This window comes from Panthera pardus, unplaced genomic scaffold, assembly GCF_024362965.1.
Source record: "Panthera pardus isolate Hobbes unplaced genomic scaffold, ASM2436296v1 HiC_scaffold_17, whole genome shotgun sequence".
NCBI classification, from domain to species: Eukaryota; Metazoa; Chordata; class Mammalia; order Carnivora; family Felidae; genus Panthera; species Panthera pardus.
The window spans coordinates 83180896-83193332 of NW_026526732.1; the positions used below are offsets into that span (position 1 = coordinate 83180896).

General features: G+C 35.9%; 1 protein-coding gene across 7 annotated transcripts in view; it reads right to left on the minus strand.

The window, feature by feature from the left end:
* Positions 1-12437, minus strand: part of SENP6 (SUMO specific peptidase 6) — a 116674-nt gene that overhangs the window by 80539 nt on the left and 23698 nt on the right. For 6 of the 7 annotated variants that reach the window (XM_019442684.2, XM_053904711.1, XM_053904714.1 and 3 more), the window contains exons 3-5: positions 10777-10837; positions 1577-1719; positions 413-517 (exon numbers count right to left, since the gene is read on the minus strand). In XM_019442684.2, coding sequence (XP_019298229.1) covers positions 413-517; positions 1577-1719; positions 10777-10837 — 309 coding nt within the window. Of the gene's footprint in view, positions 1-412; positions 518-1576; positions 1720-9642; positions 9894-10776; positions 10838-12437 lie in introns of those variants that run through there. The other variant, XM_019442685.2, reaches the window with a different exon arrangement.

A 12437-nucleotide genomic window follows, 5' to 3' on the forward strand; every position in this document is an offset into this window, starting at 1 on the left:
TGAAAGCTAATAATGTGATTTGTTTTGAAACTATGAAATCCAATAAATCTTAAAATGAGCTAATAACTAGTTTTACTTATCAGAGCAAACCTACCACCTGAAGATTTCTTGTCAAATGTTGTACAGTCAATGTTGTAAAATCAGATTAATTTAACTGGAATATAATGTAACAGAAAGGTTTTCATTTATGTCTCTATTCACAGAACGTGATTTGTTCAAAAGCAGATATAAAATAAAATTCTTAGGACATGAATTATTTCAGAGACATGAATATCTTGTTACAGACAACGGAAACACAGTAAAGTTCCCCAAAGTAAAAAAGTTGGTTAAAGGAAAAACAAAAAAAAAACAGTGAAGAAGTATTAAAGAGGATGGTATGTATATACTAAACAAAGGCAATTAGAATCCTTACCTTTGGGCTGCTGTTTTTACTAGTGACGTCTGTACATTAGCATGTTGAAAACGTCTACCATGAACTACAGTTCCAGAACATATTGATGCATTTTGTACATTTTCACTGCAGATGCAAGAAACAAAGAATAATTTGAACAGAGGAAAAATTACATACACACATGCAAAATAAATCCTTTCAAATCTGAACACATACACACAAAAAGCTCCACGCTAAAATATGTATTTTTACAGATCAATCCAATGACCATGTTAAATTGTCCACCAGGAGTTTTCCACTTTCTGAATTTGTCTCTGAAATGTTTCTAATACAATTCATGAAAGAAGATAAAACAGTAGAAGAACACTAGAATAGAAATCAGGAATCCAAATGAATGTTCTGTACTGTAAGATATCCAATAAATTAACTCAGATATATTTTTTCTTATTCTGTTAGGAACTATACATAAAAAAAGCTTTTAAACTGTATTACAAAGATTTCTTACATGTCAAAATAAAAATCAAATGTACTAACTGTAAAAAAAAGTAAAAGAAAAAAAAAAGTCAGGAGTCCCAAATTCTACTTCTGATTCTGCCATTGACTTCAAAGTTACTTAGCCTTCATGTACCATAGTTTTCTCTCTATAAGTTGACACAACTGAAATTGAAACAGTGCTTTTCAATCCTATTTCTGGGAGGTATAACAGCACAATCAATCATATCAGTAAAAGTGGTTCACTAGGACAACCCCTAAGGATTATAACTAGAAAAGGAAGAGGAATAAGAAATCTTAAAAAAAAAAAAAAAAAAAAAAAAGAAAAAGAAAAAGAAAAAAATCCCTTTTGAGATAATCCTGATTAAGTGTCCCCTAAAGGAGACATGACCCTTCTACCCTCCAGTGCCTTCTACTTCTAGTATTATGACCAACATTTTACTAACTATATGAGAGGAAGCTCATCTAATGAAATCTCAGTCTACTGGAAATTTTCTTGCAATATTTTTATTCAGAACCAAAAAAATCACTGCAGTCAACCATAATCCCAAATTCAAAGCAAAGAATTCACGCCCTGGTACAACTTTACCTCTTGGCACTGCTAAAAAGGTGAAAGTATAGGCTGGGTCAACTGGCCACAAAGGCAGTTAATTTTTGGTGTCAAACCCTTTATCTTTTCTGAAATGACTATACCTCAATTTCTTATTGTTGCTCAACATGTTAAGTCCAATTGGGTTGCCTTTCAAAGGTTTTAAACTGTCAGCCTTGTTTCGTCTCGCACATGTCTTCCAGGGGTCACCAGAACTGGTAGAAACAATTTCAGATTGACGATTTAACTGTAAAAAGATCCATAAATGTTAAAGAGTCAATAAACACAATATGGTTGTTTGAAAACTCACTTATTAAAAAAGCTGTAACAATAGTACCAGCTGTTGGAGACGGGAGAGAAGGATGACAGTGTCATGAATTTAAGAATAATTCAACTGTAATACTTTTTTTTCCTAAAGAGAACACAAATATGTAGGACCAGGGGTGTTCATATTATTTTCTCTTCATTTAAGTGTCTCCAAAGGTCTTTAAGATAATTAAAAGAGAAAAACAGAAGACATGAAGGGTAGACTATCTTCAAACAGAGCTTTACTGAGAGTAAAGAAAAATATTTCCCCTGCTACTGCTATTTGTAGGACAAGTACAGCCAAATGTGGTAATAAGTCATCATTTCAATTTACACAAGGACTTTGGCCTTAGCATCAAAGTTTCTATACAAACACAGAAACTGAAATGTCTTGATACTTTCATTGTTGCCAGTGATAATATATAGCATATCAACAATCACTTTGGGGAGATTACAGTGTGACAACAGGATGGCCCATTCCTTGGAAAATTCTTTTAAACAAAGAAACCTACTCTTACTACATTCATCACATCAGACATTTAAAAGCTACTTTCAGGGGCGCCTGGGTGGCTCAGTCGGTTAAGCATCCGACTTCAGCTCAGGTCATGATCTCACGGTCCGTGAGTTCGAGCCCCGCGTCAGGCTCTGGGCTGATGGCTCAGAGCCTGGAGCCTGCTTCCGATTCTGTGTCTCCCTCTCTCTCTGCCCCTCCCCCGTTCATGCTCTGTCTCTCTCTGTCCCAAAAATAAATAAACGTTAAAAAAAATAATAAAAAAAAAATAAAAGCTACTTTCAGACTCATTAAGACAAAGGTCCACAGTTCTTAGTGATAATTTACCCAAAAACAACACTTTCAAAATCATTCTTATTTATTTTTTTTTTTATTTTAATGTTTATTTTTGAGACACACACACAGAGAGAGAGAGAGCGCGCACAAGTGGGAGAGGGGCAGAGAGAGAAGCAGACACCGAATCCGAAGCATGCTCCAGGCCCCGAGCTGTCAGCAAAGAGCCCAACGCGCGGCTCGAACCCACAGACCATAATAAGATCATGACCTGAGCCAAAAGTCAGGACGCCCAACCACTGAGCCACCCAGGCACCCCTCTTATTTACTTTATTTTTGAATCAGTGGCCTAATATTTTATTTTCCACTCATATACAAGAAAATACAATTGTAAGAAGAGAGGAACTTGGCTTTTATTCCACAATTGATCTCCATAGAAACCTAACATTTCCCTAAAAAAATCTCTCTCACAAAAAAGTCCTCCTGAGTACAGAGTTCATTTTGCCAACACTATTCTTATTTTTAGGCAAATCTACATTACAAAATTCCAAAAAGATCTATTTTTGACACACTGCTTATCACTTTCTCCTCCTTGAGACATTTTGTTACTTCCTAATCTTTTACAGCCATGTGCTTCAGACTCTTCCATTTCTGGCAATGGCACATTAAGTAATGCAGATCAATTTCCTTCCATTATCTGAAAACAACTAGAAAAAAACCTGGACAAAATGCAAACTAAAAAAATGTATGTTTGAGACAGCTGAGGACTCCGAAGGCAGTGAAGAATTAAGAACTAAGATCAGGAACAAGAAACACAAGAGACCTGAGCCCAGATTTGTATTTTCCCCTGATGCATCTATTGATTCCAGAAGATGCAACTGAGAGGCTAAGTCGGAACTTCCAACAGAGAGCTAGAGAAACAAAAAGCAGGGATGCACATTTACCATATGTGACTGGCCTCATAAACCTTCAAAATTTGGATCAGAATGATAGGCTATGAATAATAGCCTTCGTAAAGACTGAAATCCAGCTTCTAATCATCTCAACCTTCAGTTCAATTAAGGAAGTTCCAAATGTTTAATGTAAATCAGAATTACTTGCATAATTAATTACAGAATTAAATTGCTGTGTCCAACCTTTTACAGTTTATTCTTATTCATTAGGTCTAGGGTGGGCCTAGGAATCTGTATTTCTAGCAAGTCCCCAAGTGATGCTGATACCACATCTGGAGAACCACTGGATTAAGGTGATCTGAGACTGAGACTGCTAATGCTCCTAGTAACAAGCCAGAAGTAAATATATTTCTCTTCCAAAAAGATAATTTTCTAGGCCTCCAACTACCTCCATGATTTTTCATATGCAATTAACATTCATAGCAGACTCAAAGAAATTAGACACATGATCAAATCAAAAGAAACAATTAAAAAACGGGGAAAAAAAAGCCACAGGGGATAAAGATAATGGGATTATCACACTCTTTCATTTCTGTTAGAAGAATACAATCTCTTTTGCATTTGGTGAATAGCATTATTGTGGAAAGATAACCATTTAGGAATCAAACAGACTTGTCTCTTCCTAGCTGGGTAACCTTCCTTATAGTCATAGGGTTATTTCATGCATTAACAAAAATATACACAAACTGCCTATCCCTGCAATGGGCAGATGGGTAGGAATTCAGTTATCAACAGTTCCCACTCAATTAGAAATACAGGTATCCTCTCTTAGCCTAACAACTGGTCATTAAGATGCATTCATCTGAGGAAAATTAGGCCTATCTAGTCATTGTGACCTAGCCCTTTCCCCAAGTTATTCTGAAAAAATGCCTTAAGTCAACGAATGGTTCTCAAAGTGTGGTTGCTGGACCAGCAGAACCAGCATCATTTGCAAACACTTAAAATGCAAATTATCAGGCCCCACTCCAGATCTCCTAAATCAGAAACTCTGGAAGTAGGGTCCAGCAATGTTTTTATCAAACCTTCCAGGTGATTCTGACGAACACTAACACTGGAGGGTCAATGCTCTGGGTGATTTTGATATATATAGCCTGTTAAGAATCTCAGAAGCAAAAAGTTTCCATTAACAAATGATCATATAAAGGCACCTGGATGGCTCAGTCAGTTGAGAATCTGACTCTTGGTTTCGGCTCATGTCATGACCTCACGGTTTCTTGAATTCAAGCTCCATGTCGGGCTCCGTGCTAACAGTGCAGAGCCTCCTTGGGATTCTGTCCTCCCTCTCTCTGCCCCTCCCCCACCTGCGCTATCTCCCTCTCAAAATAAATAAATTAAAAAACATTTTTTTAATGTTTATTTTTTGAGATAGAGACAGAAGTGCAAGTAGGGGAGGGGTAGAGAGAGAGAGAGAAACACAGAATCTGAAACAGGCTCCAGGCTCTGAGCTGTCAGCACAGAGCCCGATGATGGGGCTCAAACTCACAAACCGTGAGATCATGACCTATGTAAGCGGACGCTTTAACTGGCTGAGCCACTCAGGTCCCCCTCAAAATAAGTAAATTCTAAAAAAACTTGAAAAAAAAAGGGGGCTGATCATACAATTTCATTCTATCTAGGCTATTACAAAAGCTAATATTTAGTGAATACTTACTATGAATAGGCATTATGTTAGTTACTTTATATTCAATCTCCATATTTTATACATTTCAGTAGTTCTTCAGATTGGGATTCAGCAACCACACCTAAAACAGGTCAATTACTTGCTGCTGTTGAGTGATAGGATTAATTTCCCACTTCAATTCTCTCCTTAACAAAATCTCTCCACCACATGTCATTTAAACTCTATTGACATTCTATCCTTGTGCTATGAAGATCAGTGAGCTGAAAAAGCAAATCAACCTGTCCAAACTAGTTAAATGGCTTTAAACATTTAAAGACCAGTCTGATTCCAAAGTCTATGTGCTCCCATACTATACTGCATGAGAAATTTTTATAATGCTGTTTATAATGCTGTAGAAATATAAATAATGATGCTTAACAAGAAGAAAGCAGAAACAAACTGTGTTATTCCAGAAAGGACTCACCATTGGAATACCAACTATTCTACAGATACCAAACAGGAACTGCACTAAATATTCCTTTATATAAATGTAGAAAGTTCATCTTCCCTTTTAAGAATTGTTTAAGCCAAGGGGCACCTGGGTGGCTCAGTCAGTTAAGCGTCCAACTTCAGCTCAGATCTCGCGGTTCATGGGTTCAAGCCCCACATCGGGCTCTGTGCTGACAGCTCAGAGCCTGGAGCCTACTTTGGATTCTGTGTCTCTCTCTCACTCTGCCCCTCTCCCACTTGTGCTCTGTCTTTCTCTGCCTCTCAAAAAAAAAGAAGCGTAATAAAAAAAATAAATAAAAAAAAATAAAATTCAAGATGATATATTCAATCTGGATGTTCCTGAAAATTTTTAATTTTTCTTCCCCTCTGCCCCTCTGTTTAATAGCCTAACACAGTTTTCTAGCTAATGCAAGCATAAGATCAGGAGAACTACTGTAGACAGAAGGATTAGCACAAAACAATCTTGATTACAAAACCAACTTTAAATACAGGCATTAGCCACTGGTGGAAGACTCAGTGGAGCCATGCACTATATGTTACATAGCCTCACAATTCTCACAACCATCCTATAAAATGGACAATTATTAGCAGGTCTAGAATCTGATACTCTGATGAACTACTCTAATACTTTACTCATCCAAAAAAAGCTGTTTCTCTCAACTATCAATCCACATGGAAAACCTTTACACAGTACAAACAATAGGACAGGGATCAGCAAACATTTTTGGAATTTTTTTTTTTTTTAATGTTTATTTATTTTTGAGAGAGAGACAGAGAGTGAGCAGGAGAGGGGCAGAGAAAGAGGGAGACACAGAATCCGAAGTAGGCTCCAGGCTCTGAACTGTCAGCACAGAGCCCAATGCAGGGCTCAAACCCACGAACCATGAGATCATGACCTGAGCCGAAGTCCAATGCTTAACTGAGCTACCCAGGTGCTCCAGCAAACCTTTTTTGTAAAGGGTCACATAGCAAGTATTTCAGACTTTGTGGGTCAACAGTCTCTGTTGAAACTACTCAACTCTGTCCAAAAAATTCAAATCTGTGTTATAGCATGAAAGCAGTAATAGACAATACATAAACAAATAAGCACAGCTGTTTTCCAATAAAATTTTATTTATAAACACAAATTTAAATTACATATAATATTTGCATGTAATAAAACAGTATTCTTTTGACTTTGGGGGAAATCATTTAAAAATGGTTCTTAGGCCATAGATTGTAGGCAAAATTGGCCTGTAAGCCTTAGTTTGCCAATTCTGTATTATATATTCATCAAGCAACAAATGAGCATAGTCAGTTACTAGAATTTAAGCTCCATAGGAAAAAGAAACTTGACTACTTTGTTCACTAGCATCTGGAACACTGTGATCAATACATATTTGTTGCATGAATAAATTTTTCATTGGGACTATGAAATGTGTAAAAATTATCAATATATGGTTATCATCCACCCGAACTTATCACACATCAAATAAATCAATTTAAGGAAAAAATAAGTATTCAAGAAATATAGCACGTAAGAATTTCAGATAAGAAGATAACCTAAAAGAATCTATTAAATGATTACACATTTATAACGTACATTACAGGGGTTTTTGGGTGGCTCAGTTGGTTAAGCATCTAACTACTGCTTTTCGTTTATGCCATGATCTCATGGTTTGTGAGATTGAGCACCGATCATTGCGGAACCTACTTAGGATTCTTTCTCCTCTCTCTCTGCCCCTTCTCCCACTCGTAGTCCCTCTCTCTAAAAATAAATAAATGTTTTAAAAAAGTTCATTAAAGGGGTGCCTGGGTGGCTCAGTCAGTTGAGCGTCAGACTTCCGCTCAGGTCATGATCTCGCAGTATGTGAGTTCGAGCCCTGTGTTGATAGCACAGAGCCAAGTGCCTGCTTTAGATTCTGTGTCTCCTTCTCTCTCTGTGCCTCTCCTTCTCCGCTCATACTCTGTTTGTCTCTCAAAAATAAGTAAACATTAAAAAAATTGTTTAAAGAAAAAAAACACACCACATAAACTGAAAACCAATGTCACAGAAGTTAGTAACTGAAAACACCTTTTATTTTTCCCTGCAAAGTTTACTATATTTCTGTCCACCTAAAGAACACCTAAACAGTAGCACTCTAAGCAATCCAGATGTCAAAATAAAAGCTAGAGGGGCACTTGGGTGGCTCAGTCAGTTAAGCGTTCGACTTCAGCTCAGATCATGATCTGTGGTTCATGAGTTCAAGCCCTACGTCAGGCTCTGTGCTGATAGCTCAGAGCCTGGAGTCTGATTCGGATTTTGTGTCTCCCTCTCTCTCTGCCCCTCTCCCGCTCACACTCTGTCTCTCTCTCTCCCTCTCAAAAATAAACATTAAAAAAATTTTTTTAATAAAAAAAAAGCTAGGGAAAACTGCAATGTGAACAAACCTCATAGTTTTTCATTGTAACTTCATAAAGAAAAATTTTAGAGTACTAAGAGAAAATCTTCAAATTCTATAAATTCCCTTAATTACAACAAAATAGAGATGGTGTAGGAGAAAAAAAACCCCACAAAGATGGAGGGAAAGTAAATTTAAAAGCCCCTATAATACTATTCAACTGTAAATACAAGAAATCTGTGAAGAGGGTACTATGTCAAAATAGTAAAAATTCAACTTTGACCACATACTTCCCAAGATTACAAGAAAATAGGAACTTTCATATATTATTAGCGGGAATGGCAAATGCTAACTCCTATGAATGAGGCATTTGGTAATAACTAGCAAAATTACATATATATTTACCCTCTGAAACAGCAACTGCAATTCTAGGAATCTATCCCAAAAGTATACTGTAAAGATATGAAAAGATATAAGCATAAGGCTTTACTTATTTATTTTAAAGCATAAGGCTTTATTAAAGCACTACTTATAGTAACAAAAGACTAGGAAACACCTCTGCTCATCACTAGGCAATCAACTAAATATCTATTGTTTATCCACTCACGGGAATACCATGTAACAATAAAAACGATGATACAGAGGTTTTTTTTAAAATGTTTTATTAATTTTTGCTAGAGGGCGTGAGCCAGGGAGGGGCAGAGAGAGAGGGAGAGAAGATTAGAAGTGGGCTCTGCACTGACAGCAGTGAACCGGAGGCAGGGCTTGAACAGACGAACCCATGAGATCATGACCTGAATCAGATGCCCAACTGACTGAGCCACCTAGGTGCCCCAAGAGACGATAAAGATCTCTAAATACTTTGCAGACTATACTGTTAAGCAAAACAATCGAAGTATCAAATAGTGTAGGCAGTTTCTCCAAGAAAGGATGTATATTGTATTAAAAAAGTGAAGAGGGGTGCCTGGGTGGCTCAGTCGGTTGAGCGTCTGACTTCAGCTCAGGCCATGATCCCATGGTTTGTGGGTTCAAGCCCCACATCAGGCCCTGTACTGACAGCTCAGAGCCTGGAGCCTGCTTCGGATTCTGTGTCTCCCTTTCTCTTTGCCCCTCCCCTACTCACGCTCTGTCTCTCTGTCTCTCTCTCTCTTTCTCTCAAAAAATGAATAAATGTTAAAAAAAAAAAAAAAAAAAAAGAAAGGAAGGAAGAAAATTAAAATGAAAGGCTAAACCATGTAATTTTTTTTTTTTTTTTTTTTAAATTTTTTCAACGTTTTTTATTTTTGGGACAGAGAGACAGAGCATGAACGGGGGAGGGTCAGAGAGAGAGGGAGACACAGAATCGGAAACAGGCTCCAGGCTCCGAGCCATCAGCCCAGAGCCTGACGCGGGGCTCAAACTCACGGACCGCGAGATCGTGACCTGGCTGAAGTCGGACGCTTAACCGACTGCGCCACCCAGGCGCCCCTAAACCATGTAATTTTTAAAAAAGGTTGCCTATTAGTGAAAGAGAAAAGGATAGAGGAAATCAGAACAAAACCTAGACTTCTCTGAATAAAACTTTTATAGATAGGACTTTCAAATCACAAAAATGTTTTTTGTATAATTATAAAACAAACTCATTTTAATTGATTTAAAAAAAAAGTAATAGGGGCACCTGGCTGGCTCAGTCGGAGCTGCATGTAACTCTTGATCTCGGGGTTATGGGTTCAAGTCCCAGGTTGGGTGTAAAGATTACTTAACACAAATAAACAAAAAAAAATTTTTTTTAAAGTTCACTCAAAAAAACAAAAACAAAAACACACAACATAGTAATTTAAATACTCATTCCTAATAGGATATACCTGACGGTGCCACCAAACACCAACAAGCAAACAGAAGGAAAAAAAATATTAATCATTTTATTAGTAATTATATTCGTATTGGTATTGTGAAACAATCTCGTAGGACAAAGCAAGTAAGTAATTAAGTTAACATCACTAGGAAAAAAGACACTAAACCCAAAAGCCATTAAAGGAAAAAAGATCAATATTTTGACAACATAAGAAAACTTTTTATCCAAGGCAATAATCGTCAAAAGCAAATGCAAAAGACTAGTCAAAAAAAAAAATGGTTTAAACTATTAGCAGATAGTATCACAGCAAGGGGCCAAATTCTCCAAAAGACTCTATTTCATCAATCTATGAAACCATTATAAGACACGTATCATTGTAAATACAAACGTGCAAACAAATTTTTCTAAATGAACTATGTCATGCCATTATTATTATGCATCTAGATATTTTTCAGAGATGTCAAAAAAGTGTTACTTAGACTCAATATAGTAAGAATTCATATGAATCAATAATATTCTACAGACTAAATTAAAAAAATGGGCAAAGATATTAACTGACAGTTATCAAAAATGAAAAATAAATGGACTACACATATGAAAACACATTTAACCTTACTCATAATAAAAGAAATGCAAATTAAGACTATATTCAGAGATGCCTGGGTAGCTCAGTCAGTTAAGCGTCTGACTCTTGATTTCAGCTCAGGTCATGATCTCATGATTTGTGAGATTAAGCCCCATCTGAGGCTGCACTGACAGCACAGAGCCTGCTTGGGATTCATATTCTCTCTCTCTCTCTCTCTCTCTCTCTCTCTCTCTCCCCGCCTCCCCCACTTTTTCTCTCTCTCAAAATAAACTTTAGAAATATATATATAAAAATCTTCTTTTGAAGTATTAGTTTTTAGTATATAACCTAAAAAAATTAGCAAAAAAAAAAATCAGAAAAGCAACACTTGCCTTTTTTCCTTTTGAGGTCTCAGAATCCTCATCTTCACCCACACTGAGTAGATTTGCCTCACTACACAGAAAACAAGGGGGGAAAAAACCTTAAGTGACAATTACAACCCATACATTAATTCAGAAGTTTTATTCTCTTTGCTCACCTAATTCAGGGATCAGCAAATGTTTCCTATAAAGGGCCAGAGAGTAAACATGGTCTTTATACCAACTACTCTGCCATTTTGGTATAAAAGCAGCCACAGACCACAGGTGTGGCTGTGTTCCAATAAAACTATTAACAAAATCTAATGATAGGCCAGATTCAGCTAATGGGCCATCGTTTGTTGCCCTTGCTATAAATGAACATATAATTTTTGTTTTCCTAACTGTAGATTCCATTTACAGTCACTCATTTTTCCTTTCTGTCTTGGATTTAAAATTAGGGGAAAAGAACAGAGAAACAAAATAGAGAAAAAGCTGGTAAGAAAACCTTAGCTGATATAAAGAAAGTAATTCCAATGGTGTTACCACAGTAAAACAGTTACACCTTTGCAACTCCTGGAAATATCAACACTTTAGAATCACTGGCCTGAGACTCTAAAAGATCAGACTGATATATCTATTTAATCTCAAAATATTAAAAAAGCTGAAGCTCCTAAGGATCCTCTTATAGTGATAAACCAAAGAGTATGATTCATAAATGAAATATACAGAACAAGTAATATAATCATGACAAATCTAACAAAGAAAGTCAAAATAGATTCTTCTAAAGACAACTGTTAACCTATTTTTAGTAAAATCTTATTTATAATAAAAATGTAAAATATTTGTTTCATTGCTGTTTATACACATTCCAACTTTTTTACTAGTAAAAATTCTCTTTTTTCCAAACATTTTACAAAAATATTTAAAAGGTGGTATACTTTCTACTCAATTTTGGATCTAATTCAAAATTTTCAAAATTACATAAGAAAAATATATTATTTATAGTGATAAAATATAATACTAATATTATATATATAATTATAATAAAATACTTGTATTTTATTTATTATATAATAATAAAAGACAGGAGAGAAAGATGACCACAAAATACCGATTTTAGGTGAAAACCTTACCAGTTCGAAGTTCTCCTTCGAATAAAAGTTTACAGTCAGTTCAATATCTCATAGATGAAAACACATGAAAGTGGTAATGATGAGTGGAGCTGTTGCCCAGACAGAAAAGTGAAGCACCTACAATATTTATTAGCCAATATCTTCTGAATGACTTTTTGTGTAGAAATTTTTAAAAATACTTATAGTTTTGGTAGAACTCCTTGCATATATTTATGTATCTCTGAATTTGTTCTGGCCCAGTGGAAAACCAGATCAACAAACCAAGGCACCTAATAGCAATGGTGACTTTGTAATACAAATCTCGTGATATGCAAAAGGTTGTATTAAAACTATCATTTAAATTTTACAAAGCAGTCATTCTAAGCACACTAACAAAGTGTAATAACTACTCTGTTTAACTTTTGCCTGAGTTAACATCTGTGTTTATCATTTATATAGTTTCTGCTTTCTTTGGTAGTAATGTGATCTAAGATGGATAAGGCAACTGGGAAGAAAGATACACTATAGGACTTAAACTTTCACAAAAAACTCAGGGGTCTTAATGTGGGTTCACTTACTCAT